This window comes from Mytilus californianus, unplaced genomic scaffold (assembly GCF_021869535.1).
Source record: "Mytilus californianus isolate M0D057914Y unplaced genomic scaffold, xbMytCali1.0.p SCAF_15, whole genome shotgun sequence".
In the NCBI taxonomy this organism is placed as follows: domain Eukaryota; kingdom Metazoa; phylum Mollusca; class Bivalvia; order Mytilida; family Mytilidae; genus Mytilus; species Mytilus californianus.
The window spans coordinates 4,975,916-5,003,793 of record NW_026262637.1 but is presented as its reverse complement, the minus strand read 5'-3'; the positions used below and the strand labels follow the sequence as shown (position 1 = coordinate 5,003,793).

Here is a 27,878-nt window from a genome sequence, read left to right as displayed (position 1 = left end):
TGTTTGTGTCTTGATAACTTTTATGTAGCATATTATATAATATAAACTATATTTAAATCATATCATCTAATTATAAGATTTGAGAATTTTTTTTATTATAAAAAAAGAGATATGATTAATAAATATAATAATTGTATATTTTTTGTTAAATGACTTTCACTTTTTTGTGGAGATGAGATTTCTATCCAAGCATTACACAGTACTGTTGAAGAATTTTTTATCTTTTCTATAATTTGTAAAATGTCATGCAAAATGTATTTGAATAGATCAGTTGTTTACACAGGTGTTAATTGAGCTTCCTCTATAATGCTCAACTTTCCTTATTATAGAAGTGGTGTAGATTTGATTGACATCTTAATGGATCATGATAATTATTTTCACATAAACTGCAGAGAAGAGCCTACTGAAAAAGCTCCGAGCATCCTCCGAGCATGCTCGGAGCTTCCTCGTAAGAATAAATCTATGATCCCTAATAGACAAACTTGCATTTTTCCCCTATGTTCTATTTTTAGCCATGTAGGCCATCTTGGTTGGCAGGTGAGGTCATCAGACACATTTTTTAAACTAGATACCCCAATGATGATTGTTGCCAAGTTTGGTTAAATTTGACCCCATAGTTTCAGAGAAGAAGATTATTGTAAAAGTTAACAACGACGGGCGACTGACGATGGATGCAAGTGATGAGAAAAGAACACTTGGCCTTTTCAGCCAGGTGAGCTAAAAACACAGAACTCTTCGTGTAAAATGAATGTTCCAAATCTGTAAAGCCACCTACAATTTTTTTTCTTTTTTTTTTTTTTTGATAAAAAATGAGTGTTCCAGGACACAATGTAATCACATATTCAAAACAGAAAAAAAATTAAAGGTTATTTAACTAAGCACTTTAAACTATTTGTCTACCAATAAAACTAGCACTACCACAGGTGAATATCTACAAAGCAATGATTTATAAAAATTGTAATTATAGTCTGTCATTTAAAAATTTATTGACAAAATATTCTATAACGCATCTTTAAAGTACCATCATCTCAAAGAACAAAACACAAATGATGCCTGTTAGAGGGTTTGTTAAATAATTTACAACCATAACAACCTCAAACACCAAATGCACATCCCGTAAATACATTTAAGTTCTAATGACATGATCAGTAAGCATTATCAATAGGTAGCATTGTAAAGTGGTCAGGGCCTACCTTTCATTTATCTTAATTGTGGCCTTTATTTAACAAACAAAAAAAAAAGTGAAGAAAATAAATGATTTTTTCTTAAAATATGATAAATGTACAAATGATTTTAAGTTTCACAAGCCATATTATTTAACATTAACAATATTTCTTACAAATACAACATGTATACACATATCAACATTTTATTTATAAATTATTCCATTTTAACAAATGTCACCAAATAAAATATCAAATTCTATAAATGATGTCAATCATGCTCTCAATTTATCACAAAGCTGTCTATTTAACATTTAGACAAATTACAGTTTCACAATGACATATGTTTAAATGGTGGGTCTTTAATTTTTAAACGAATTAAAAAAAATCTGATAAATTTCAATGAAATGAAAAACTCACATGGATAGCTTTGCCTTATTCTATTTCATTTTTACAAAAACAACAATAAATTAATATTTGTTCCCAATTTGTACTATGTACATCGATATTTCAACTTATTCAAATGAAAAATATTTATAAATCAACAACAAAAAACTGAATACAATACAGTGTCAGTGTTGATAATTGATTCAATGCTATAAAACAGATTTTCTTATTGTTTTTCTAACATTAAGATAAATACTCATCTTAAAGACTGGACTCAAACAGAAATAGTGTTCTAAAATTTTGCTTTAATAGATGTGCTCATAATATGATCATAATTTGATGTCAAGTATGAGTTGACGCTATATACATACACTCTGACACCATAAAATCTCTCAATCTCATTTAATTCAAACTCTGCGTGGAGTAATCATAACATGCTCTGTACAGGATAAACATCAGTTACAAGACAAGATCAATGATAAATAACTTTACAAAGTAATTAATTCATGCATTATTAACCTTCATTTTCTTTTAATTGTCACATGTCAGAACAGTATAAACATTTATAAAATTTGATATTTACACGGACAGTACATGCAAGGTGTTTCAGTTAAAAATCATACTGACCATTGGGAAACTAATCACTGATAAACAGGATGATTGTTACTGACAGAAGTTGACAGTATCCTGATTTATGACTCTTAAATAACACTATTAATTAAGAGACATTTCAGAAGGATTCAATCATTTGCCACAATCACCAGAGTTCATAGTTAAAATTCCCTGCCTAAAAAAGCTATTTTTTCAACTTATATGTACAGCAATTAAACACCAGTAATTCACTGGTAAAACATTTGGTCCTATATTTATTTCATCCTCCTTTTAGAACTAATTATATTTTAAACCTCATTCAAACATTTTTACATGGCTACATATATCTAATCTACATTCATACTTCCTCTTTTGTTCTTATATCATGTATATACAAATATGCCTAATATAAACTGTCATCATACACTGCTATCAGCCAGAGCTTGTCTTAACAATGAGGCTACATCCTTGGAACTGCCAGACTCAGATCCTGTAAGAAGAAAGTACATAGTATCAAATAGAGCTACATCTTTGGTAGTATCAGGATCAGATTAGAATTAGAAAATTAGAAACTGACCTGATCACAAACTTTAAAACATGTAAACTATGCAATAATTTCAATCAATAGACCATGACTAAGCTGGTAGGGCCAAATAATCTCCATAGAAATGAGATGTACCAAAGCAAATACAACTTCATATCAAATATCATTGACCTACCACTAGTGGTTCACCTTAAACTGACGATCACAAACAAAACACTGTTGACACTGCTGACGCCGTCTGAAACAGCACGCCTCTGTCTCACTTTTTGGACTTTGTCTTGGCAAGAAAAAGTCTATATGAAATTTGCTTAATACTGGGTTTGTTTTACTGTCAAAATTTATTATAGGCACAGAAGCCATTTTGATCCTCGAACTAGAGCTAACCTTACCAAACAATATTACTAACAAGAAAACAGGTTCTATAACAGTTAACACATTGGTTTATCTATGTTGTGTTTTATGTACTATTGTTTGTCTCTTGGTCTTTTTCTTTTTAGCCATGATGGCGTTGTCAGTTTATTTTTGACTTATGAGTTAAAATGTCCATTTGGTATTTTTCGCCTCTCTTTTATCAGGATATACTACAAAGCATGCTTTAGTAGTTAACTAGAAAAATAATTTATAAATACAATGATACAAACCTTCATCAGTAGTTATATCTTTTTCTAGTTTTAATTTTTCCTGCGCACATCTCAACATGGCTTCCTCTACCGTGTCTTTACTGATCAACCGAATGATGCTCACTTCTCTGTAAAAAAACGGCCAAGTTATTTATTACCTCAGTTAATGTGGAGTCATCTATTTTCATGGATATCAATTTCATAATTTTGCCAAAATCTGCAGAAAAACCTATTTGAAATTTGTACTTCGTTGAACATTTAAATTTGTGGTTTGCCCTACTTATTTTCACCAAATCTACGAAAAAAATTGGTAAACCCTGAATAGAAATGAATCTACATTATATGCCAATTATATCATCAATGCTATTGATGATTATTATAACCAGTAGAATTTAAATTTGATTTAATTGTTAATTTGATTTTATCCATATTGTTAAAGTAAAATGCAGATAAATGAAATAAGAACATAACAAAAATTCTGTTAGATTGTCAGGTCTATCCATAAAACTGATTTTATATAAATATTACATGTATATTATTAAGATTGTCCATATGTTTACTTTTTGAATATATGATACTTGAAACCAATTCTAAAGTATATTGAAATACATAAGATCACGATAGGCGCATTATCAAAGTGAGTACCATAATGTTTAATTCATTCACTGATTTAGGTCAAAACAATAATACATCTAAAACCATTAAAATCTGTTGAATGATGATCTAAACAGCTGGTATTGTGAACAACCTTCTCACTGAAACAACATTTGGGATTGTTGACTATGTGTCCAAATTAGAATCCAAAACTATCTTATGTCCGTGGTTTATTTGTTGACATGCATGTGATGGGTATGTCCATGGTTTATTGGTTGAAATAGATGTCAAGTGATGTATTTCTCCCATATATTATCTTATGTCCAATGTTTATTGGTTGACATAGATGACATGGATGTCATGTAATGGATTTCTCAAAATTAAAAGCTAAATTTACAAAAGAGAGGCGAAATTTTGGATAGCAGTACAGTAAATGTATTCTACAATGTATGCTGGATACTGACCATTTGTACTGAGCAACTGAACATTTACACATTGGAAACATGGGGAAAATATATCAAATCTGTCAAAATAGGAATTAAATTTTTCGTGGCTTTCCCATAATGCTATATAAAGAAATTGTACATTTTTACAAATTACCTGGTTTGGCCAACCCTATGACACCTGTCCTCTGCTTGTTTATCATTATATGGATTGAAGTCTATATCGTGCAGAATAACTGTACTGGCAGCTGTTAAATTAATCCCCATACCTCCAGCTCGGGTAGACAGCATAAAGATAAACAAACTGTCATCATTGGAAAATTTATCAATCAGATCTTGTCTGAAAAGTAATAGTATGTTATTTTCTTATAAAGTATATTTGACAGACAAACTTTATATCACTAACTTGTTGAAAAAAATATCTTTTCTTGTTTGTAATGTGAAAGAATGTTATTGAGTAGCTTTGGCAAACAGGATCACTATAAGGTTGAAACATACTACATGTATCTGTCTCAAAAAAGGGGAAGGTCCGGTAAGGGCTAATTTCGGTCTAAAATTCAAAGTACATCTGATGAAAGATTTTTGATATGCCATAAAACGTCACTTTTCAAATGTTTTTTGTCTAAAATGGAAGTGGCCGCATTCATGTTCAGTCTCAACATTTAAATATGTTATGTTTTATCATTAAATACAACATAAAGCTAAATATTAAGACTGAACACAAGTGCGGCCACTTCCATTTTAGACAAAAACCATCTTAAAATTAGCACAAATGCTAAAATTGTGTCCATTGTATTGTCAAAAACAACCCATATTTATGTAACAAAAGTATTTTACTTTCCAATAAATAGCTAAAAGTTTACATTCTTAACTTAGTAAAAACGCTATATTTTGGGGCCAAAACAGGGTCTTACCGGGCCTACTCCTTTTGTGATTGTAGTGAAAACGTTTAATGCTTAAGTTTTCTCCTATGTATCTTTTTTTTTTTAATATAAAAGTGAAATCTTGAAATTTTTTGTCGTTTTAGGCATTGGTGTTGATATGAGATTTTTAACGATCTGTGTTGATATCTCTATAACTTGTGTAGACTAGAGTTAATTTAGAGCTTACATATGGAAGGCTAGTTCATTGGTAGGAGACCTCTAGAAGCCTGTTTTTAAGATATATTTGTATTGTTTGGATGCTGTTCCATTGATGTCCTCAAATTTCCTTTTATTATTATTCAATAAATACAATGAAAAAGATCATTTTAAAAAATATGTTTTGTTACAAAATCTGACTTATCTAAATGATTATACCAGACAATGTTTTCATGATTTATCCTTTGTTTGACTTCCAAAATAGACTTTTTGGTATTGCTATATTAAAAGTTTCTATATACCTCTCTGTAACAGGTGTCTGGCCATCCAATCTTAAATATTTATGTTTCTCTTGTTTTAAAAATTTCTCCATAATGTCCATTAGCATTGTAAACTGACTAAATATAAGAACTTTCTCTCCCTAAAATAAAAAGCAAAAATGTAATTCTTTGACTAATGATAAATTAATATCCAATAATAATATCCCAAGTGTTCAATAATATTCAGGATGATAATAATTTTTTCAAATAAGTATGTACTCATAGATTATTGGTGGTATTTCAAACAATAGGGTGTTTCTCAGCTACAATCAATCTAAAGGCTGTTGATAATCTGTTTATCACTGTTTCCTAGGCAACATCAACGACACAGGTTAATGACATCATACATTTCCCTTGATTTAGAAAAAAAATGCTGTTGCTAACAGTCCTTGGATACTAGCTATAATTTTCTATCTCTAACAAGTAGCATGATATGAAAAATTATCACTAAAAAAGATCATAAGAAAAATACACATAAAGTGTTGACACAGAGATATGTCTTGCCTGAAAATTCAAAAAAAGACAATCTGACGAACAGCAACATTTCTTATTAATTCAAAGTCAATGGACCATGACCTTGGGGGGCAGGGCTTCAAAATAGTGGTCAAACTGATACGGACTGATAGTAATGCAACTTTATACAAAATATCATTGATCTATCACAAGTAGTTCCCATCAAACTAACTTAAGCAGAAAACTAAACAATGAAAATAGCTAATTAATTCAAAGTCACTGGACCATGACCTAAGTAACCTTACCAATAGAAACTGACCTAAAGGGTTTCCATTAAGATTTACTATCCTACATATACCCTTGTCTAAGATTGCTTGGACAGCCTTTTTGGAATTACTTGGGCTGTTGGACATCAGAAGGCAGCCCATTAAGAAAGCATGGAAATTGCTGACCAAGACTTACTTGGGGCAAGTTTCGGTCCCAAAATCATATTTTATTGGATTCATTATTCATTTTATTCCATAAATATATTATTTTTATCAATGTTCTAACCCCTGTAGCACAAACCAAAGCTCATGTATTAAATGATACTTCAAAACGGATCTATTGGGATTCTGGTTTGGTAATTTTCAGAGTTTCGATATGGAATGTGCTCTGATGTCCCTCTGCCGAAGAAAGTCCTAAACAGTCCATACAACATCAGATCAATCTAGGACTATATGTATCGCTACACATACCTTTTCCTTTTGGTCCTGTAGTAATTGTTTTAATTTGATAAATTTCCCTGATGCTCCTATTACTGATTGGTCTAGCTGGAATTGTCCTAAATAACTCTACAAAGAAACACAAATATTGTCAACATCAAATTACTGTGAATGGAGAAATAATGTAGTAATTTTAAGAAATTTTGTTTTGCACTTCTTAAATGCAGTCTGAATACTGATAGATGGAAGAAGATATATTATAAGGTTGATTAAACAATGACAATAATTATCAACAACATAATGTTTCAGAACGATAATTATCAACTAAGTGTAAAAACTTTAATTATCAACAAAGTGATGTGTAAAAATTTAAATTATTAACTAAGTGATGTGTAAAAACTTTAATTATCAACTTACAGTAATAAAAATATACATAGATCAAAAGAATGAAGAATGATTCACATAGATTTGTACAAATATCAAAAGTTTTTTTTGTGTTTTATTGATTTAAACCATCAGACATATTTATAGATTTTTCTACTTTCTTCTGCAAATACCATCACAATCTTTTTTAAATCTTTTTAAGAGTTAAAAATTCATAATGTTTTCCTTTTGTATAATACCTCTGTAAAATTTATGACAAGATATTTTAGGAATATTCCATTAAAATGAATGTGGGAGGGTAAAAAGGAATTCTTATTTTTGGACATGTATGCAAAATTATTCATTGTATTATATTTGTGGGGAGATTTTGATAGTCCATACCTACCCTACACATTGATTAAAATGGAATAGCCCTTACCGCGCTTCACCAAAGTATGATTCTCTTGTACTGGCTAATTTCATGGGAAGAGCCACACTGTGAGGAACAAAACTTTAAGGCAAAGTAAATAATTTCAAGTCTAACCTTATAATGGTCTATAAGATTCAAAATTTCAAGTCTTACTTTATAATGATCTATGAGATTCAAAATTTCAAATCTTACTTTATAATGATCTATGAGATCTTAATACCTTATAATGGTCTATGAGATTCATAATTTCAAAATCATGCATAACTTGTAGATCTTCATAAATCAGTTGTGGCAAAGCTCCTCTGTCAATATGTGATGGCTCCTACAATACAAAACATGCACAAAAATAAAATTTGTCAAGAGGAAATATCATACGAAAAAATCTTTCAAATCCCCATTTAACTTTAACATTAAAATAAACATAATTTTTGTACATTTAAAGCCCATAGGATAAATCATTTCTTACTTCTTGATATATTAAGTTTTTTTTTAATCAAGGAGTTAATTTATTGCTGAAAAACTATCCTAGAAAATAAAGATTTAATTAACTACAAGTTACAAAAACTAACATAAAAATATTGTAAATTTAACAAAATCACAGAAAGAAGGGTGGTGTTGGTATGGTTGATACTTTATTTTTGTTTTTGATGGTTCAAATGTAATGTTATAAATAATTTCTTGATAGGGAATTGCAGGTGTTGTTCAAATTTGTATGTGATTTTTGGAAAAAATAAGAATTTGATTTGTAGTTTAACATTTCTAATGAATTCAAGAGGGCTGTGTGGTATATGAGATTTGAAGTAGTTGCCAATTTCTTGTATCATATGTGTTTGGTTTAATATAAAAATTTTCAAAATGACATCAGTCACCTGTAATCAGTTAATGAAATTGATGATGATGGCTGCTTAACGTCCAGCAGCAAATTAATATGCATATTCAGGACGAGAACATGTTCATGTAATATGAGTTTTAACCTTGCTTTATACTAGACCGACACGCTGAGCCGGATTTTAACGTGCTAGTTCACCAGGTAACGGTTCGCAAGAAGACATGAAGACCTGTTGTAGACCTTCTGCTGTTGTCTGTACTATGGTCGGGTTGTTGTCTCTTTGACACATTCCCCATTTCCATTCTCAATTTTATGTCACCTTACCCGGACACATTATTCTGACTCCGAGCTGACCAGCCTTTGCTCTTACTCCTTAATGCCGCTTGCTTAGTGGAGAAGCAGCAAATACCAATTTTAAAGTCTTTGGTTTGACCCAGCCGGGGCACGAACCCACGACCTTCCACACTTGAGGCGAACACACTACCACAAGACACCCGAGGCGGTTTAATGAAATGGAGATGGTAGAGACAAGTATACACTTTATTTTACAGTTAACAAAGCAAATAATACATGAATGTAGATGTATGTTCTGATAAATGGACCATGAAATAACTTTTTCTATTGCCAATTACATCTTTTTAATATTATAGCTCTTGAAATTTTCTGCCTTTTTTGCTTTTTTCAATTTATACCAATTTCTGAATTTGAAAAAAATCTTTTCTTACCTTAGCAATAATTTTTGACATTTTTCTGAGTTTATCATCGCTGAAATGATTACGTAGTAACAAGGGATGATTAGCTATTTTGCGTAGCTGCATCAATATAGATGCTCCACCTCCTTTTAATATTTCATTCCCTTCTTCTTTCAATCTCTGTGCAAAAGTTTTCACAGTCTGTTCATAGCTTATTTTTTGTTCAGAAGTCATTTCACATCTGATTAATTCTTCAGATTTCTTTGGCAATTGTTTCTGGACCTGATAAAAAATCAAATATTTTAAAACGCTGGAGATACTCAGGGCAAAGCTTGCAAAGTGATACCCCAAACCATTGCAATGTCCATGATTTGCAAAGGGGAACCCAAAAAAAATATTTCACAACATCAACATACATGCAATCTTTGAAACCTGGGTTGAAGACTGTAGGAGGATTTGATAACACAAAACGTGTACCCTCTTTCATAAATTTTGGTAAAAAAAGATGTTCCTAAGTCTGGAAAAATAAAAAAAATCCTGAAACCATTCCCTATTTGCAGGTGCACAACTACAACATATGTGTAATCTTCCTATGAAGTTTCAGGAATCTGGGTTGAAAACTGTAGGAGAAGTTGAAAACCTCTTTCATAAATTTTGCTGAAAAATTACTTAGTTCCAGTCTGGAAATATGAGAAAAAATTCCTCAAACAATTTCATAATAGCAGGTGCACAAATTCAACATATGTTCAATCTTCCTGTAAAGTTTCAAGGATCTGGGTTGAAAATTGTAGGAGTTGATTACACAAATGAGGTACCTACTTTTCTCTGCTCATCCATACGTCTGCCTAACTGCCCAACTGACATCACAATACTACAACCCGGTTTTGGACTTTGAAAATATACAAAGTGTTAAAAGTATGTTCTATTTAACATCTTATATGATAAACACAGTTCTTACCTCTGATTTAAGACGTCTCAGTAAAAATGGTTTCATGATACGTTTAGCTTGAGCTATTCTCTCTGCACTATACTTGCTTTTGTCATCACCAGCTCTCTGAAACATTAATAAGAAGATCATAACAAATTATAATACACACATATAATACTGGAACACATGAACAATACTGTAATAAAAAAAAAACAACTTGCACAAAGCCATAATTTCTTTGTTTACTTGTTTCCATGATTTATTTTGGGGAAATTGGTTAAAGTAAGTATAATCTGTAATTCTGCAATAATTTATCTAGAGACCAATCATGTAAATTCTTGTCAAGTCACTTCCTGTTTCTTTCACAATATAAATTTTTTTCTCAATTACAACTTTCATATCAAGCTTAAAAAAATGTTTTAAAATGTGCAAAATATAGACAACGATAAACCACATTTGTCTTTTACACTTACAGTTATCATAGAAAATATTTTTTTGAGATGTTCTGTCTTCCCGGAGAATATTTCTGGCATGACAAAACTTAAAAGAGACATTAGTTCTAGTAGATTATTCTGTAATGGTGTCCCTGTAAGCAATAATCTTCTTTCAGCCTGAAAAAAAAACACAATAAATTAAAGAAATGATAAAGGCATGATAACATATAATTTTTAAACTGATTCAAAGTGCAATATATGACAGGCTAATCAAACATTTCTGAATTAACCAATTAAGGATTTGTTACAGAACAAACTTATTCATATTTGAAATCAGTATGTAATTGATTGTTTCTTATTAACGTCCAATAGTAAACCAGTATGTAATTGATTGTTTCTTATTAACGTCCAATGGTAAACCAGTATGTAATTGATTGTTTCTTATTAATGTCCAATAGTAAACCAGTATGTAATTGATTGTTTCTTATTAACGTCCAATGGTAAACCAGTATGTTATTGATTGTTTCTTATTAACGTCCAATGGTAAACCAGTATGTAATTCAAGTTTTTATTAATCTATGACCTGAAATTTTTCATTTCATTGTCCTTTGGTCTTTAATGGATAGTTTTCTCATTGATATGATGACCACATCTCCTTATTATATAAAAAATCTTTCAAAACTTCAATATCAATAATTTAACAGAAGAGAGAGATCGCAAAATGTTACAAGCATATTGAGGTAATAGCATGGACTTTCGTTGGTTCTCATTTGTAACCTTCCTTAAAGTTAAAATTCATTTTCTTTTGTTAACATACTTCAGTCTCACATAGTTTTTTTGTGAGAACACTTACATGATCCCTACATCTGTTTGAACTTATTTTATAAATGCATTTCAGGTTGAACAGGTGAGAACAAGCAAACAATGTCATTAAAGCAAAACTCAGGTAGGTTAATTGTCATATTAGATGGCATATTTTGGTATTAATATTGATTCACTCATAGGGTCTTTGCATCGGAAATAAACACATTTATTCTAAAACCAGTTGTTGGCATGAAACGGGTTATGTTCTTCTCATATATTTTATGATACTAAACCCCTAATGGGAGGGATTGTGCTTGATTTTCATATGATGAAGACATAATCTTTCAATCAGTTTAATTGAGGTCTGGAGCTGGCATGTCAGTAACTGCTAGTAGTCCTTTGTTAATTTATTATTTGTTACCTATTCTGACATCGGACTCAGACTTCTTTTAAACTGAGTTTTACTGTGCATATTGCTGTTTGTTTATTCTACATTGGCTAAAGGTATAGGGAGAGGGTTAAGATCTCACAAAACATGTTTAACCCCGCCGCAATTTTGTGCCTGTCCCAAGTCAGGAGCCTTTGTTAGTCTTGTATTTTTTTTAATTCTAGTTCATTTATATGTTTTGGAGTTAAGTGTGACGTCCATTTTCATTGAACTAGTACACATTTTTGTTTAGGGGCCAGCTGAAGCCCGCCTCCAGGTGTGGGATTTTATCGCTGTATTGAAGACCCATTGGTGGCCTTCAGATGTTTTCTGCTCTTTAGCCGGGTTGTTGTCTCTTTGACACATTCCCCATTTCCATTCTCAATTTTAATTGATTTCAGAATCTTTATTCTCATTTTATGAGATAACAAGAATTTAAATCAGTTTCACATTTCAGATCGGCATTGTCAATACTGGAAAGGGAGTGACATTTTTGTGTATTTTTTTACTAAGTTTTAAACAAATTTGCTAAATGAAATTTTGATATACTGAAGAGTATTTCCTATTTTCTTAATTAAAATGAAAAGTATATTCATCCATCAGAAGTCAAGGTTTAACATATTGAAGAAAACAGGTAAAAACTCTTCAACTCAGACAATCAATTTTGGCGATTATAAATCTATATGTACTGATTTGTCCCCGATTGTTCATAGTGTTCTATGGATTAAATAATAGATTTACAATTTTCTTGTTTCTTCCTGAGATTCTGAGATGAGATATCTCACAAAGACACATCTTATACTTAACATTAATCTAATATTTAGATTTTGATATCTCATGGGGGACATATTTCTGAGATAAGATGAGATATCGCACACACACATTTGATACTTACATTGATTTTCATTAGATTTTGATATCTCATGGAGGACATGTTTTTCAACATGTGACCTTCATCAAATATTGCATAATGGAAACCTAGCTTCTTAAACAGAGATCGATCCTCAACATTGCCAGTAGCCATATTGTATCTGAAAAGAAAAAAAAATTATCATTACCACCTTCTTAATTTTAGAGGCAAATAATAATTCCATGCACTCCCACAAGTTTTCATTCAAACATAAAATTGCACAAACTCTAAAAAGCACTTACATTGTAACACATAGCACATTGTAGTTGTCATCATTGTCATATAGAATAAATGCCAGAACCGATATTCATCCATGGAGCCATAATAAATCAGGGGCTTTAACTCTGGACAGTACTTAGATAGTAACTAGCACAATGTAGTTGCCATAATTGTCATACAGAAGTGACTCCTGAACTGATCTTCTGTTATCCATAGAGCCATAATTAATCAGGGGCTTTAACTCTGGATAGTACTTACGTAGTAATTATTACATTGTAGTTGTCATAATTGTCATACAGAAGTGACTGCCTAACTGATCTTCTGTCATCCATAGAGCCATAATAAATCAGAGGCTTTAACTCTGGACACCAAGTATGTAACTCTCTCAACCAATTGTCTATAAAGAGCAAAATTAATTTCAATTTTATTCATTTTAGTGAAAAGCTGTTTGATACTGTTAAGTTGGAAATTTTCGCAAAAAAGAGACAAGAAAGTATAAACAAAGAAAATTGTCTAATGATTCAAATATGCCATACAAATTTGATCAAAACATTCTCTTGCTTTTGTACAAAATGTAGATGGACATACAAGTGTATATTTTCATTTTACTGTATATCAAAACACTGCACTTTAAAGGGGCATTAGCTGTCAAATTCATGTTCACCGATTTGACTCAAATTCTCATATTTGATTTATAATATACTAAAACGTATATCCAAATTATAAAAAGTCTAAAATAAACAATTTACAATGCATGAGCTCGATAATATGTATCAGAATTGCGTGTGTATTTTAGTCTAGATGCCATCTAATTTACCATCGTGGTGACCTCAGAAGACTGCCAACGGTCATATTACCCGAAATAAACATAAATATAGATATAAATAGATAGCGAACCCATGCAATTGGATTTTTCTAGGTCTGTTTGATTTCATATTATAGGTTAAAAATATATTTTCAATGTTGACATTCTTTTCCTACTAATAACTGAACACGCCTAATTCATGCGTAACCCATCTCCAGCTTAGGGGTTAAATTGAAGGTTACATGAATAACGATTCAATGAGGTCGAATTATTCACTTGCAGGTGAATAATTCATCAGGGATGTTTCTTTGCTAATTTTGACAAAATTGAACCAAACTGGCTGCTAAAAGCAAATTATTATTCACTATTTCACTTTCACTAACGATTGAACAAAAAAAAATCATATTTTAATTTTTTTTTATATCTTGTAGCTAATGCCTCTTTAACATATATTCATCCATATCCAACTTTTCCAGAGATTCCATGACTTTTCAATGATCTAAATGTTATTCAGTAACAAACTTAAAAGATTTTTTACATAAATTTGTACAATGTAATTTTTTACTACTTAATTCCATGTCATTTCTTACTTAAGTAATTTGTGAACCTGGTTTCGACTAAATACCTATTGAAGATAACGGTACAATGATAGCATGTAATTTATGAACCTCGTTTGAAGTATATACCTATTGTAGATGATGGTACAATGATAACATGTAATTTGTCAACCTAGTTTGAAGTTTATACCTATTGTAGATGATGGTACAATGATAACATGTGGTCCACTCTCTCCTTCCTCTAACAGATGTGCCAGAAATGCTATTGTCTGTATTGTTTTACCTAATCCCTGCAGAAGATAAAATATACATTGATGTTTTACTAAAGGTCTTCTGAATAGCCAATATATGAAAATTTCAAGATAAAAAAGACTTTGCCAAAACTACATGTAGTACTGCTTCCCCAAAATTACAGCAATCATATCTATAATACATTCTGTTATAAATGTGCTATAAGGTTCTGTTGAGAAAACTGAGAAACTTATGCAACTATATAAAAGCTTGAACAAAAAGTATGGGTAACTACAATTTTTATCATATTTTCTTTTGTTTCAAGTCTAACATTCTGTCAAATATTAAAAGTAAACCAATTTAAACAAATGAAAATAACAACTAACACTCATCAATATACAACTAAACAATAAAATAAGGTCATCATCTACAGGCATAATAAAACAAAATCTGGATAAATATCATACTTTATAGCTGAGTAGTGGACACACAAGGGTAACACAAAAATCTATGGGGTCCATTTTATTTTCCATGTGTGATAATCCCAAACTCTCACCTTCCCTCCATTAATGTAATAAACCATTAAATGTGTCAAGACACCATATTATTGTTAGGTATAAAAAAAACAGACCCGTCCTTGCTGCTGATCATTTTGTCATACTTAACCCCAAAACACATTCCACACAGATACCCACCATTTCATCTGCTAGGATACCATTTAAATGCTGTGTGTGCATTATTCTTAACCAATTCAGTCCTACCATCTGGAAAGGTTTCAACTGATAGCTGTAAAAAGTAAAAGAATGTATTAACTATTAACCTTAATCTCCATCCTATGATGATCTATAAAGTCAATTCCATCATGAAGATCTTACAATAGGTTTTTAAATATGGCCTCCTCAAATCTACATCAAGATAAATTCATAAGTGCATAGAAATAAGACAGAAATTGTTCATCTTAGAATCCATAGGAATGATCAACAGAATAAGTGATACAAAATATCGATTTTGTGGGGGGGGGGGGGACATAGTATTTTCTGGAACAGCCCTAATAGCCTTGATTGTTTTGCCAAGGATTTAGATTGCCTGATGGTTTTGCCTACGAATAAGATTGCCTGATAGTTTTACCTAGGACTAAAATTGTCTAAATATTTTACCCAGGATTGAGATTGCCTGATTGTTTTGCCTAGGAATAAGATTGCCTGATTGTTTTACCTAGGATTAAAATTGTCTGAACATTGTACCCAGGATTAGGATTGCCTGATTGTTTTGCCTAGGATTAAGATTGTCTGATTGCTTTACCTAGGATTAAGATTGCCTGATTGTTTTACCCAGGATTAAGATTGCCTGATTGCTTTGCCTAGGATTAAGATTGCCTGATTGTTTTACCCAGGATTAAGATTGCCTGATTGCTTTACCTAGGATTAAGATTGCCTGATTGTTTTACCCAGGATTAAGATTGCCTGATTGCTTTACCTAGGATTAAGATTGTCTGATTGTTTTACCCAGGATTAAGATTGCCTGATTGTTTTACCCAGGATTAAGATTGCCTGATTGCTTTGCCTAGGATTAAGATTGCCTGATTGTTTTACCCAGGGTTAAGATTGCCTGATTGCTTTACCTAGGATTAAGATTGTCTGATTGCTTTACCTTAGATTAAGATTGCCTGATTGTTTTGCCTAGGATTAAGATTGTCTGATTGCTTTACCTAGGATTAAGATTGCCTGATTGCTTTATCTTAGATTAAGATTGTCTGATTGCTTTACCTCAGATTAAGATTGCCCCATTGTTTTGCCTAGGAATAAGATTGCCTGATTGTTTTACCCAGGAATAAGATTGCCTGATTGCTTTGCCTAGGAATAAGATTGCCTGATTGCTTTACCTAGGATTAAGATTGTCTGAATGTTTTACCCAGGATTAAGATTACCTGATTGTTTTACCTTGGATTTAAGTTTCCTGGTTGCTTTTTTATCTGTATATCATCATTATCAGCCTCCTCTAGCTCCTGTTTATTTGTCAGATAGGAGACGATACTCTCCATGTTCTTTGATATTTTCTCACATTTCTCCATCAGCTTGATCACAACATTCCTGACACGGATAATCTCATGACAACCATGGATCACATCATATGATAAACCTTTTGTTGTGGTGAAACTCTGAACCTAAAATAAAATGAAGTTATGACAACTAAAGATCACATCATATGATAAACCTTTTGTTGTGGTGAAACACTGAACCTAAAATAAAATGAAGTCATGACAACTAAGGATCACATTTCATATCATATGACAGACCTTTTGTTGCATTGTAAGTGCACACTTAAAATATGAATATGCACCTCCCCTTGTAGCCTTTTCATGAAAATTCAGTCAATTGAAATAAAACACAACCTTGATCTGTAAATCATTATTATACTTTAAAGTCATATGAAACAACTTTCTTGTAATTTAAATGTTATCGAAATTATTGAACCAATGCATGCATATATACTTAACTAAGTCCTGTATGCACAGTATTTTTTATATCTATTACAAATCTATAATGTATTATCGACAAATAATATTTCATTCAGTGACTGTTGATCGCAAGCTAATTAACTTTCGAGTTTGTTGCCGAAGTTTACCAGATTGTGACATTGCTAAGCAATCAATACACAGCATGTAGAATAAATCATGAGACTAAAGAAGAGGTTCAGAACAACCTAAGTCACTACAGATCAACAAACCATATCTGAAACTCATCTTTATTCAAATTTGAATGAAACATTTTTAAACCTTTACACTTAAACCAAACGATTAACATTACAAACCAGTTTATCCCATGTTTTAAATGGTTTCAGTGCCTCTATAATCTCTGCTTTCCTTTTGGATACTCCAGGCATAGTGCTAAGTTGTTCTAATGTAGCATCATCAAAGAATGACAGAATGATGGATCTCTGTCCAGTATCTTCTTCCTGTCAGTAAAATGATTAATATTCTTTTCCTTTGTACATGTGAATAGCTATACATATACATGAAAATAAATTAGAATGTGGTTTATACACCAATAAGATAGCAAAATAACAAATCAAACAATCGAAAGACAAACATCTTTAGAATAATCACAAAACCTTTAAACTAGAGTAAGAATATCTGTGCCTAGTGGATATGGAACTGCACCAATCAATTAGTGACTAGCAATGCCTAGCCAGAGTATCAAAAGAATATATGATAACAGTTGACATGTAATGCAGAAAATTGTCTCATTTGTTTACATTCTTTACAATTATAAATCTTGGTCTTCATACTTTAATACAAAACATATCATCATTGTCTGAAGTCAATAGTGTGATAAACCTCATTTGCATATGATAATACTAACCAGACTGTATAAACATTTATTACTGCCATAATCCTCATCTTAAAACTAAAATCAGTGTCCTAACTTTTATCCTCATTATCATATTTACAACAATACTGGCCTCAATGTCATAATTCATATCTTCATACTTACATCAATAATGGTCTCAATGTCATAATCCTCATCTTCGTACTTACATCAATACTGGTCTCAATGTTATAATCCTATCTTTATATTTACATCAATACTGGTCTCAATGCCACAATCCCAATCTTCATAATTACATCAATACTGGTCTCAATGTTATAATCCTGATCTTTATACTTACATCAATACTGGCCTCAATATCATAATCCTCATCTTCTTACTTAAATCAATTCTGATCACAATGCCACAATCCCAATCTTCATAATTACATGAATACTGGTCTCAATGTCATAATCTTCTTCTTCATACTTACATGAATACTGGTCTCAATGTCACAATCCTGATCTTTATACTTAATTCAATACTGGCCTCAATGTCATAATTCATATCTTCATACTTACATCAATACTGGTCTCCATGTCATAATCCTCATTTGCATACTTACATTAATACTACTCTCAATGTCATAATCCTCATCTTCATACCTACATCAATACTACTCTCAATGTCATAATTCTAATTTTCATACTTACATCAATACTCCTCTCAATGTCATAATCCTCATCTTCATACTTACATCAATACTGTCTTCACTGTCTACACATTCATCACTATCATAATCCCCATCTTCATCATCTAAAGCATCTGTCAATCAAAATCAATTTTCAACATCATATATGTTTTTGAACAAGAACACATAATAAACAAAGTTATAGCATCATTATTCTTTATAGGTTCTTGCAAAACATTCTCCTGAACCCCAAAACCAATATATTTCTTTTGGCATTGCTGCATCACGAATAAAGATTGAACTATTAGTGCCCTTAAAACAATATGACAATTCAAATTAAATATATGTTGTATTTAAAACTTTAATCTTATTTTTATTTTGTTGGGCAGCATTTCCAGAATTTACCTCTCATTTTATCCATTGATCAATATTTTAAAATTTAAATGCATGTAATAATTTCTGAATTAGCAGTAATATATTTTGGGAATAGCCCTAATAAACAATGTAGCTTTGATCCTGCATCTCTATGCTTTCACTGATTTCAGTCCCTTTTTACAACATATGTTCCAAAAGATTTATTTTGTTATCATTGTTGGTTGTATGACATTTAAAAGCAATTTTTAAACAGATTTACAAAGGGAGACAATAGCTCATGTAACTTTGAACGAACAAGAAATGGTTCAAAACAATGTACTATATACGAACCAGCATAATCATCAGTGGACCTTTTAGCAGCTTGTTCTAGTTTTTCTGTTGCAGCCTCAATAGACCAGTTATTCTTTGATAACAACTTTTTCAAGTACTGAAAAATATCAATGTTTAAACTGATGCACATGCTGAACTTTGATTGCTAAAAAACAAATAATTCACATAGTTCTAGAAAAGTTAATCCACAACTTATACTATCGAAAAGTATTTAAGTGACTAAACAACAAATAAATTTAGGGATGTGCGTAATGCATGTCATCGACAATGCCTTGCCATTGACAAATGACGTCAAGAGTAGTGAAATTATCAGTTTTTATTTTCCTGGGATATCTCAGTATTTCCTTTCAACCAATGTAATAATTTTAGTTCTATTCATCTTTTCAAAAAATTGTGTATTTTATGACTGTCATCTTTTTCTGAGGATAATTAGAAGTAAGATATTGACCATATAAATCAAAAACAGACAAAAACAAGCATCTTATAGTCATCTGTAATTAATTTTACCTTTTTAGATTTTTCGGGATAAGCTTCAACGAGGAATTTAATCTGCTCCTTTTGATCCTGAGAACCTGGTATTGTTTCCTGGCTGTCTACGTTGTACTCCACAGTAGCTTGACTGTCTGCAGTCTGAGAATATGAGACAGTCGTTTGACTGTCCATGTCTTCACTGTCACTAGACTCGACACGACGGCACTTCTTCCGTGGAGGAGCAGATTGTTCTGAGTCGCTACTGTTAAATCTGATAACTCGTTTCTTCTTCATAGGTGGATTTAATGTTTCTAAATACAGGAAAAAGTAGATTGTAAGGTTTCAGTTGTCAGGGAGAATGGGTGTAAGTGTGTGGGTTTGCTTAGGAAAGAAGTGATTTGTTACTGTTGATTCATTATTTGTTGGGTTCTGATTTCAGTGGATTCGGTGATTAAAGTTTGCCACAAATGTTAGTTTTCAAAAATATAAAAACTTCTATAAGCTTGTAATTAGAATTTGTTAAACTATCGATCAATCTCAAAAATTGGTACAGCAAAAATAAATTAATCCGCAGTAAGCTTTCTATGATTAACATACTATATACAACAACAACAATTATCATTATGATTTGATTAATCATTCAGATTTCTACTGTTTAAAGATTGCTGAGCAAAAACGCTTTGCAGTTTGTGTTTGATGTCATACAGTTTGATTTAAAAATAAATGGGGAATGTGTCCATAGGACACAGATGATGCCCCCGCTTGCATATAATGTTATAAAGGGACATAACTCAAGAACTGTATAAGTGATGCTACCCAAATTTGTACTTGATTTGAATTTTATGGTAATAAGCATTGTGTATAAGTTTCATAACATTTGGTTGAGGCAAACTTAAGTTAGAGAACGGAAACGATAAATTCAGCAATTTTTCCCTTTGTTATAGGGCACAACTCTAGAACGGTAAAAGTGACGCCACCAAAATTCAAATTTGATATGTGTTTTGTGGTAATAAGCTCTGTGCATAAGTTTCATAACATTTGGTTGAGGCAAAATAAAGTTAGAGAACAGAAATGAAAAATTCAGCAATTTTTCCATTTGTAAAGGGACATAATTCTAGAACGGAAAAAAGTGACGCCATCAAAATTCAAACTTGATCGGTGTTTTGTGATTATAAGCATTGTGCATAAGTTTCATAACATTTGGTTGAGGCAAACTAAAGTTAGAGGACGGAAACCAATTTTGAGGGACAAGGGTAAAACTTAATGCCCCCGCCACTATATGGCTGGGGCATAAAAATAACCAGTCACAGCAAAATTATGACTGTAGTGAATATTTCCAACAAAATGTGGACTTAACATATGAACAACATACATGTATGTCACAGATGTAGCATGCAAAAGTGGCTATTATGAAAAGTAATGAAAGAACCACATATGACTGTTTAATATTTGTATGCTTTCATCAACATTTTCATTTTTTGAATTCTTTCGATCTGTTATTCTGAAAACTAGTTCCATTATGATTTCTGAAATCGATTTTAAACAATAAAAAACTTCCCAATATCTTAATTTGTATGCCTTTCAACATTGTTCAAGACTAGTCTCACCAGTAACTCTTCCAGACATAAATATGTCAACAGCATCCTCTGTGTTCCATAACTTTATCCTGAGAACAGCAACAGCATCTTTGGTACTGACTTGTGGGAACATATCTTTAATCTGTCTGACCTTGTCTGTTTGTCCTCCATCAAGTTCTTCATCGTCAGAAGATTCCTCAAGTTCATTCCTAACATGTAACTTTTGTTTTCTTTTGGAAGCTGACTTTGTACTGGAAAAAAAACAGGAGAATTAAAAAAATGTTCTCAATTAAATTTCCTCCATTTTTCTAGTCGATACTGAACAAATGTAAATGGAAGCAGATTAGAGAGGCTATTGGCTGGTAATAAAGTTACAAGTGTCCCTGGTTGCTGTCTTTTGTAAAATGGTTTGTCATAAATCAGACTATTGGTTTTCTCATAGTTTTGTTTTACCACAATTATAACAAAGATTATATTTTGTGTAAATGACAGTGCCTACCTATGACAACCATTGCCATTTGTCATGATGCCTTGATCTTTGGACAACCAATCACCTGATGACTCACCTTTGACAACCATTGCCATTTGTCATGATGCCTTGATCTTTAGACAACCAATCAACTGAAGACTTACCTTTGACAACCATTGCCATTTGTCATGATGCCTTGATCTTTGGACAACCAATCACCTGATGACTTACCTTTGACAACCATTGCCATTTGTCATGATGCCTTGATCTTTAGACAACCAATCATCTGATGACTCACCTTTGACAACCATTGCCATTTGTCATGATGCCTTGATCTTTGGACAACCAATCACCTGATGACTCACCTTTGACAACCATTGCCATTTGTCATGATGCCTTGATCTTTAGACAGCCAATCACCTGAAGACTCACCTATGACAACCATTGCCATTTGTCATGATGCCTTGATCTTTAGACAACCAATCATCTGATGACCCACCTTTGACAACCATTGCCATTTGTCATGATGACTTGATCTTTAGACAGCCAATCACCTGAAGACTCACCTATGACAACTATTGCCATTTGTCACATTGCCTTGATCTTTAGACAACCAATCACCTGATGACTTACTTTTGACAACCATTGCCATTTGTCATGATACCTTGATCTTTAGACAGCCAATCACCTGAAGACTCACCTATGACAACCATTGCCATTTGTCATGATGCCTTGGTCTTTAGACAACCAATCACCTGAAGACTTACCTTTGAAAACCATTGCCATTTGTCATGATGCCTTGATCTTTAGACAACCAATCACCTGAAGACTTACCCTTGACAACCATTGCCATTTGTCATGATGCCTTGATCTTTGGACAACCAATCACCTGATGACTCACCTTTGACAACCATTGCCATTTGTCATGATGCCTTGATCTTTAGACAGCCAATCACCTGAAGACTTACCTTTGACAACCATTGCCATTTGTCATGATGCCTTGATCTTTAGACAACCAATCACCTGATGACTCACCTTTGACAACCTTGTCATTTGTCATGATGTCTTGATCTTTGGACAACCAATCACCCGATGACTCACCTTTGACAACCATTGCCATTTGTCATGATGCCTTGATCTTTAGACAGTCAATCACCTGAAGACTCACCTTTGACAACCATTGCTATTTGTCATGATGCCTTGATCTTTAGACAACCAATCACCTGAAGACTTACCTTTGACAACCATTGCCATTTGTTATGATGCCTTGATCTTTAGACAACCAATCACATGAAGACTTACCTTTGACAACCATTGCCATTTGTCATGATGCCTTGATCTTTAGACAGCCAATCACCTAAAGACTTACCTTTGACAACCATTGCCATTTGTCATGATGCCTTGATCTTTAGACAACCAATCACCTGAAGACTTACCTTTGACAACCATTGCCATTTGTCAGGATGTCTTGATCTTTGGACAACCAATCACCTGATGACTTACCTTTGACAACCATTGTCATTTGTTATGATGCCTTGATCTTTAGACAACCAATCACCTGAAGACTTACCTTTGACAACCATTGCCATTTGTCATGATGTCTTGATCTTTGGACAACCAATCACCTGATGACTTACCTTTGACAACCATTGCCATTTGTCACAATGCCTTGATCTTTAGACAACCAATCACCTGAAGACTCAACTTCCTCATCTGATTCTATCACATTCTTCTTGATCAATTTACTTTTCTGTTGAAATACTGGAGATGAGGGACTAGTAGGAATCTCTGGCGTTTCTGGTACTACTGTCTGGGAATCCCCTAAATAAATATAAGCTACCAATAATGACAATGTCAATGACTTACTATTGAATTGCCTAGATTTTCTAGTAAGGTTTCCAGGAAATCCCCTAAATAAAAATATATGTGTAATCAATAATAATTTAGTAAATGGCTTCTACCATTTCCAGAGCTTCAGGCCTGGGAATCCTCTAAATGATCACAATTTCAATGCAGGGCTCTCACTACTAGGTAAATGGGATAAAGGAGTCCCTTTCCTGTTCATAACTTCCCTTTTCCTGACCACTAAAAGAATAATCAAGTAGCTTTTGTCATCAGTAACTTTCCTTATAAGTCATGTAAGTAAATATCTTAAGTCATATGAAACTTCAAATTTAAAAAAAAAAGTTGAGTATGTTTTATATACTCGAATGGTTAAGTTTTACTATAAAACTTTCTCGTAAAAGAAAATCCTTTATATTATCAAAATCTTCATAAATGTACTGCTATTGAATTATTGTCCTCCTGTACACTAATTCCCAGAACCTCTCTTTAGAACTTCAGCCACTGCACAGCCCAAGTGCGAGGGAAAACCATGATGAAAGAATGTAAACAAACCTGCACTTGAAGGTAAATAGTAATAACTGATTCCAAAAGAACAAATTTAATACAAAAAATCATTAAACAACTGTTAAGGAAAAGTTTTATTAACAAATGGGAATGCATGGAACAAATGTCATGGTTTTATCTATTCACTTATTTGTTACTTTTCCACATGCTCTTTGTTGATTGTTTATCAATGTCATGATCCGGTAAACTTTGGCAACACACTCGAAAGTTAATTAGCTTGCGATCAACACTCACTGAATGAAATATTATTTGTAGATAATACGTTATAGATTCTTATGAAGTATAAAAATAGTGCATACATGACTTAGTTTAGTATATATGCATGCATTGGTTCAATAATTTCAATAACATTAAAATTACAAGAAACTTGTTTCATATGACTTTGATGTAATGAAGTCTTTCATATGATAAACAATGAATATCATAATATCATAAACAGAATAGTTTTCCTCATTGAACTTTGATAAATAAATGATATTTTCTTTTTATTTTTATTTAATCTTCAACAGTGTTGCCTGACATGAACTGAGAAAACTGTAATGGTAAGTTCAGACACAAAACAAAATTGAAATTGTATGTAGTACAAAAAAGAATTTTTAGTTTCAAAAAGAGAATTCACATCCCCCTATGATTCTGAAATGACTACCGGTTTCTCCAGAATCTCTTGAACTGTAGCTGCAAAAACTAGGCATTACAGGAGAATCGTAGTGACCTACCAATAACACATCAACAGATCTTCCCACTTACCATTTAGAGTTGGTGTGGAACTACATGTATCTACAGTGTCTGAATGTTGATTTTCTTGGCTGTTTTCTGATCCTTCATCACTGTTGTCTGACTGGATCTTTTTTACAGGCTTTTTAATAAATCTATACTGCAGCAGGGTGTTTAGCTTAGGATTTCCACTCATTTTACCTGAAACATACCAGAATTAAGTTATGATTTAATTTAACCCTGAGAACTTGTCAATCTGATGAATGTTATCTTCCTTCTTTAATCCTTAAAGACATGATATAAATGATAAGGTCAAAAGCAAATAAAGAAAAAAATACACATATGAAACAAATCATATATACTTATAAAAGGGAATTCTAGTCAGTTTGACACCTGATTAAATCTGCATCCTTTCTAGAATGTCAAGCTATAGTCAGTTTGATGCTAGTCAAATCGGCACCTAATAAAACATTATCATTATTTGTGCCAATCCAGATCAGTTTTGAAATAACACAACTTTTCATTGTCACAAACCAGTTGAAGCTAGCTGGGGTCTTGTTTAATCAATGTATTGTGCATAACGCTTTTCAAATAGACTTGTTTAAACCATCATAAACACTTCAAACAAGTTATTTGTATGAATTTAATTTGTGTTTCAAAAAATTAGATGATAATCAATCATAATTTCAAAATGTGCACGTTCTAAACTTTTTCCTCCCTCAGCTAATTATTGATGCCATTTGTTTTTGCGACATTTGACCCAAAAAGGAAGTTGTCTAAGTGACTGTTTTGTGGATCAGATTTTATAGCAATAAGGTGTATATAGTAGTTTCTTTTGGCACCTGTGATGTTCAATCAGCATTTTCTAAAACATACTATTCACATTTTTGTCCTTATGGTCAACGGATAGTTGTAATTGTCTCATTAGCAATGATGCCACATTAGCAATATTAATCCTTATATCTTTATATATATAAATTGATTTTATTTGTGTACAACAATTAATTACATGTATAACAGTGTAAAATTAATCAAACAACAAGCAATTGGAGAGCTTCATCAAAATATGAAAATTTAATTAAGTTAGTATGTATGTTTGGGTTGATACCTCCGTTATTCGGAGCTCCCCTCGAAAGCTGTGAGGGTACAGTGGTATCCATGAACATGATGAACACTCTCTAACAGGATTAATGGAGATGTGTCACTAACATATTATGTACAACACACCACCAAGGACAAAACCCCCAACTCAACACCACACAAAGTCTGTCATGGCTATTAAATAGGTTTTTTAGATGAAAATGTACATTTAATATTTCTAGTGACATAATTATAATCAAGCCACACCACCAATCAATACAAAACACCATACAAATTTAATGCTTTCAGGAAAAATAAATTAGTTTTTCAGATATTTGGTGAACTCCAGTTCTACTTCTAGCTGTTTCAGAAATGTCCACAACTAAAGAAATGTGCTCACATCTTTTTTTCTAGTATTTTTTGTACAAAAAGTCTCACTAGGTGATTTCCTCTAGTTTAAAATGTCTTGAAAGATCAATATAAAAGTCGAACAAGTGTCAAACTTCTAGCATTCTCATAACAACACAATATTCTGCAATCGAACGATTGGTTGTCCGTGAAGCTGAAAAATGGCGGGTACAACCAGTGATCTTTTGAGGCATTTCTTTGAGATTTGGGCCTAGCAAGAACATGTATTGAGAGAAAAATATATCTCAGAAAGCTGTCTTTCATTTAAAATGTCTTATTTGATTTATACTGATACATTCAAGGCGATTTTATGGTGACATTTTACCACATTTTTCTTTGTCCAGAATCTGAGACAGTTGAAGAATGAAACGTGCCTTCAGATTAGAGAGTTTTTTCAACCTAAAACCTGCACAACAATCCCGAACTCACACTGAGTCTAATGTGAGCAAATCCATTTACTAAAGTAAGATAAGATAAGAAAACTTTATTTTGATTCGGCATAAGTTAAAAGACACAACACAAGCTCTAAGGAGCTTTTGACCGAATATAAAAACATATACATAACATAAAAACAGTCTAATTTGACATATAAAACAACCTGTTATACGAAGTTAAATCTCACTTACATAGCATGCAATAAAAATTTAGCAACAAATTTAAAATGAAATGAAACATGCTAGACCAGAGCAAACAAAAGCAACATAAATAATAAACATCTCAAGAATTATCTGCAAGCAGAACAGCGACATTCCAAACCATTCCAGGACTGAACAAGACTTTTAAAATGTGAAAAACTATTTTCAGTCCTGAAATGGTTTGGAAGGCTGTTCCATAAAGTAGCGGCAGCAAATTTGAAAGATTTTTTACCGTGACGGGTTGACTTTACCTGTGGAACATCTAAAATATTTACATACCTGAAAGAATACTTAGATTTTTTGACACTCACCAAATTTTGTAAGCACACAGGAGCTATATTATTTATAATCTTAAAAGTTTCTAGAGCCATTGTTCTAATCCGTCTAATCTGCAAGGAGGGCACCTTAGCTTTAAGTAAGAGGTCCTCGTAGGGGCTGGTAAAATCCTCATATACAAAACGGAGTGCTCTTTCCTGCACCTTTTCTAATTTTTTGGAATTTTTCTCAGTGCAAAAATGCCATGCCAAAGGACAAAAATTAAAATTACTAAGAATAAAGGTATGAAAAATAGTAAGTTTACTAAGTCTATCCAAAACTGAGCCCAAACGTTTTAAAACATTTAATTGCTGTGATGCCCTCCTACAGATTGAGCTGATATGAACATCAAAATTTAACTGATAGTCAATTTCAATGCCTAATAATTTTACTGTTTTTTCACATGTAAGGTTCGAGTTTTGAATATGTATAGATGGGTTTTGTTCAAAGGTCTTTTTGCCAACAGCCAAAACTTGAAACTTATCGGGATTTGCTTGCATTTTATTCACCCGGAACCACTCAATAAGTATTTTTGACTCAGATTCCAAAGTTGAAATTAATAAATCAAA

General features: G+C 32.2%; 1 protein-coding gene across 12 annotated transcripts; it reads right to left on the bottom strand.

Annotated features, from left to right (window-relative positions):
• Nucleotides 1-476: 476 nt before the first annotated feature.
• Nucleotides 477-26,726, bottom strand: LOC127725245 (SWI/SNF-related matrix-associated actin-dependent regulator of chromatin subfamily A containing DEAD/H box 1A-like). 12 transcript variants are annotated; one of them, XM_052232106.1, is made up of 23 exons: nucleotides 26,685-26,726; nucleotides 24,905-25,072; nucleotides 23,441-23,569; nucleotides 23,185-23,239; nucleotides 21,310-21,530; nucleotides 19,739-20,013; nucleotides 19,232-19,328; nucleotides 18,593-18,660; nucleotides 17,339-17,482; nucleotides 16,468-16,691; nucleotides 15,223-15,313; nucleotides 14,487-14,586; nucleotides 13,193-13,331; nucleotides 12,701-12,836; nucleotides 10,614-10,751; nucleotides 10,171-10,266; nucleotides 9,246-9,494; nucleotides 7,912-8,013; nucleotides 6,932-7,027; nucleotides 5,724-5,842; nucleotides 4,500-4,682; nucleotides 3,327-3,433; nucleotides 477-2,631 (listed from the first exon to the last, which is right to left on the bottom strand). In XM_052232106.1, the coding sequence occupies exons 2-23, from the start codon at nucleotides 25,065-25,067 to the stop codon at nucleotides 2,561-2,563; spliced, it is 3,003 nt and encodes a 1,000-aa protein (XP_052088066.1). In that variant the 5' UTR covers nucleotides 25,068-25,072; nucleotides 26,685-26,726; the 3' UTR covers nucleotides 477-2,560. The 12 variants fall into 12 exon arrangements, with proteins under 12 accessions (XP_052088066.1, XP_052088065.1, XP_052088064.1 ...); XM_052232105.1 differs by lacking the exon at nucleotides 23,185-23,239 and adding an exon at nucleotides 23,118-23,172; XM_052232104.1 differs by lacking the exon at nucleotides 23,185-23,239 and adding an exon at nucleotides 22,717-22,771.
• Nucleotides 26,727-27,878: the final 1,152 nt, after the last annotated feature.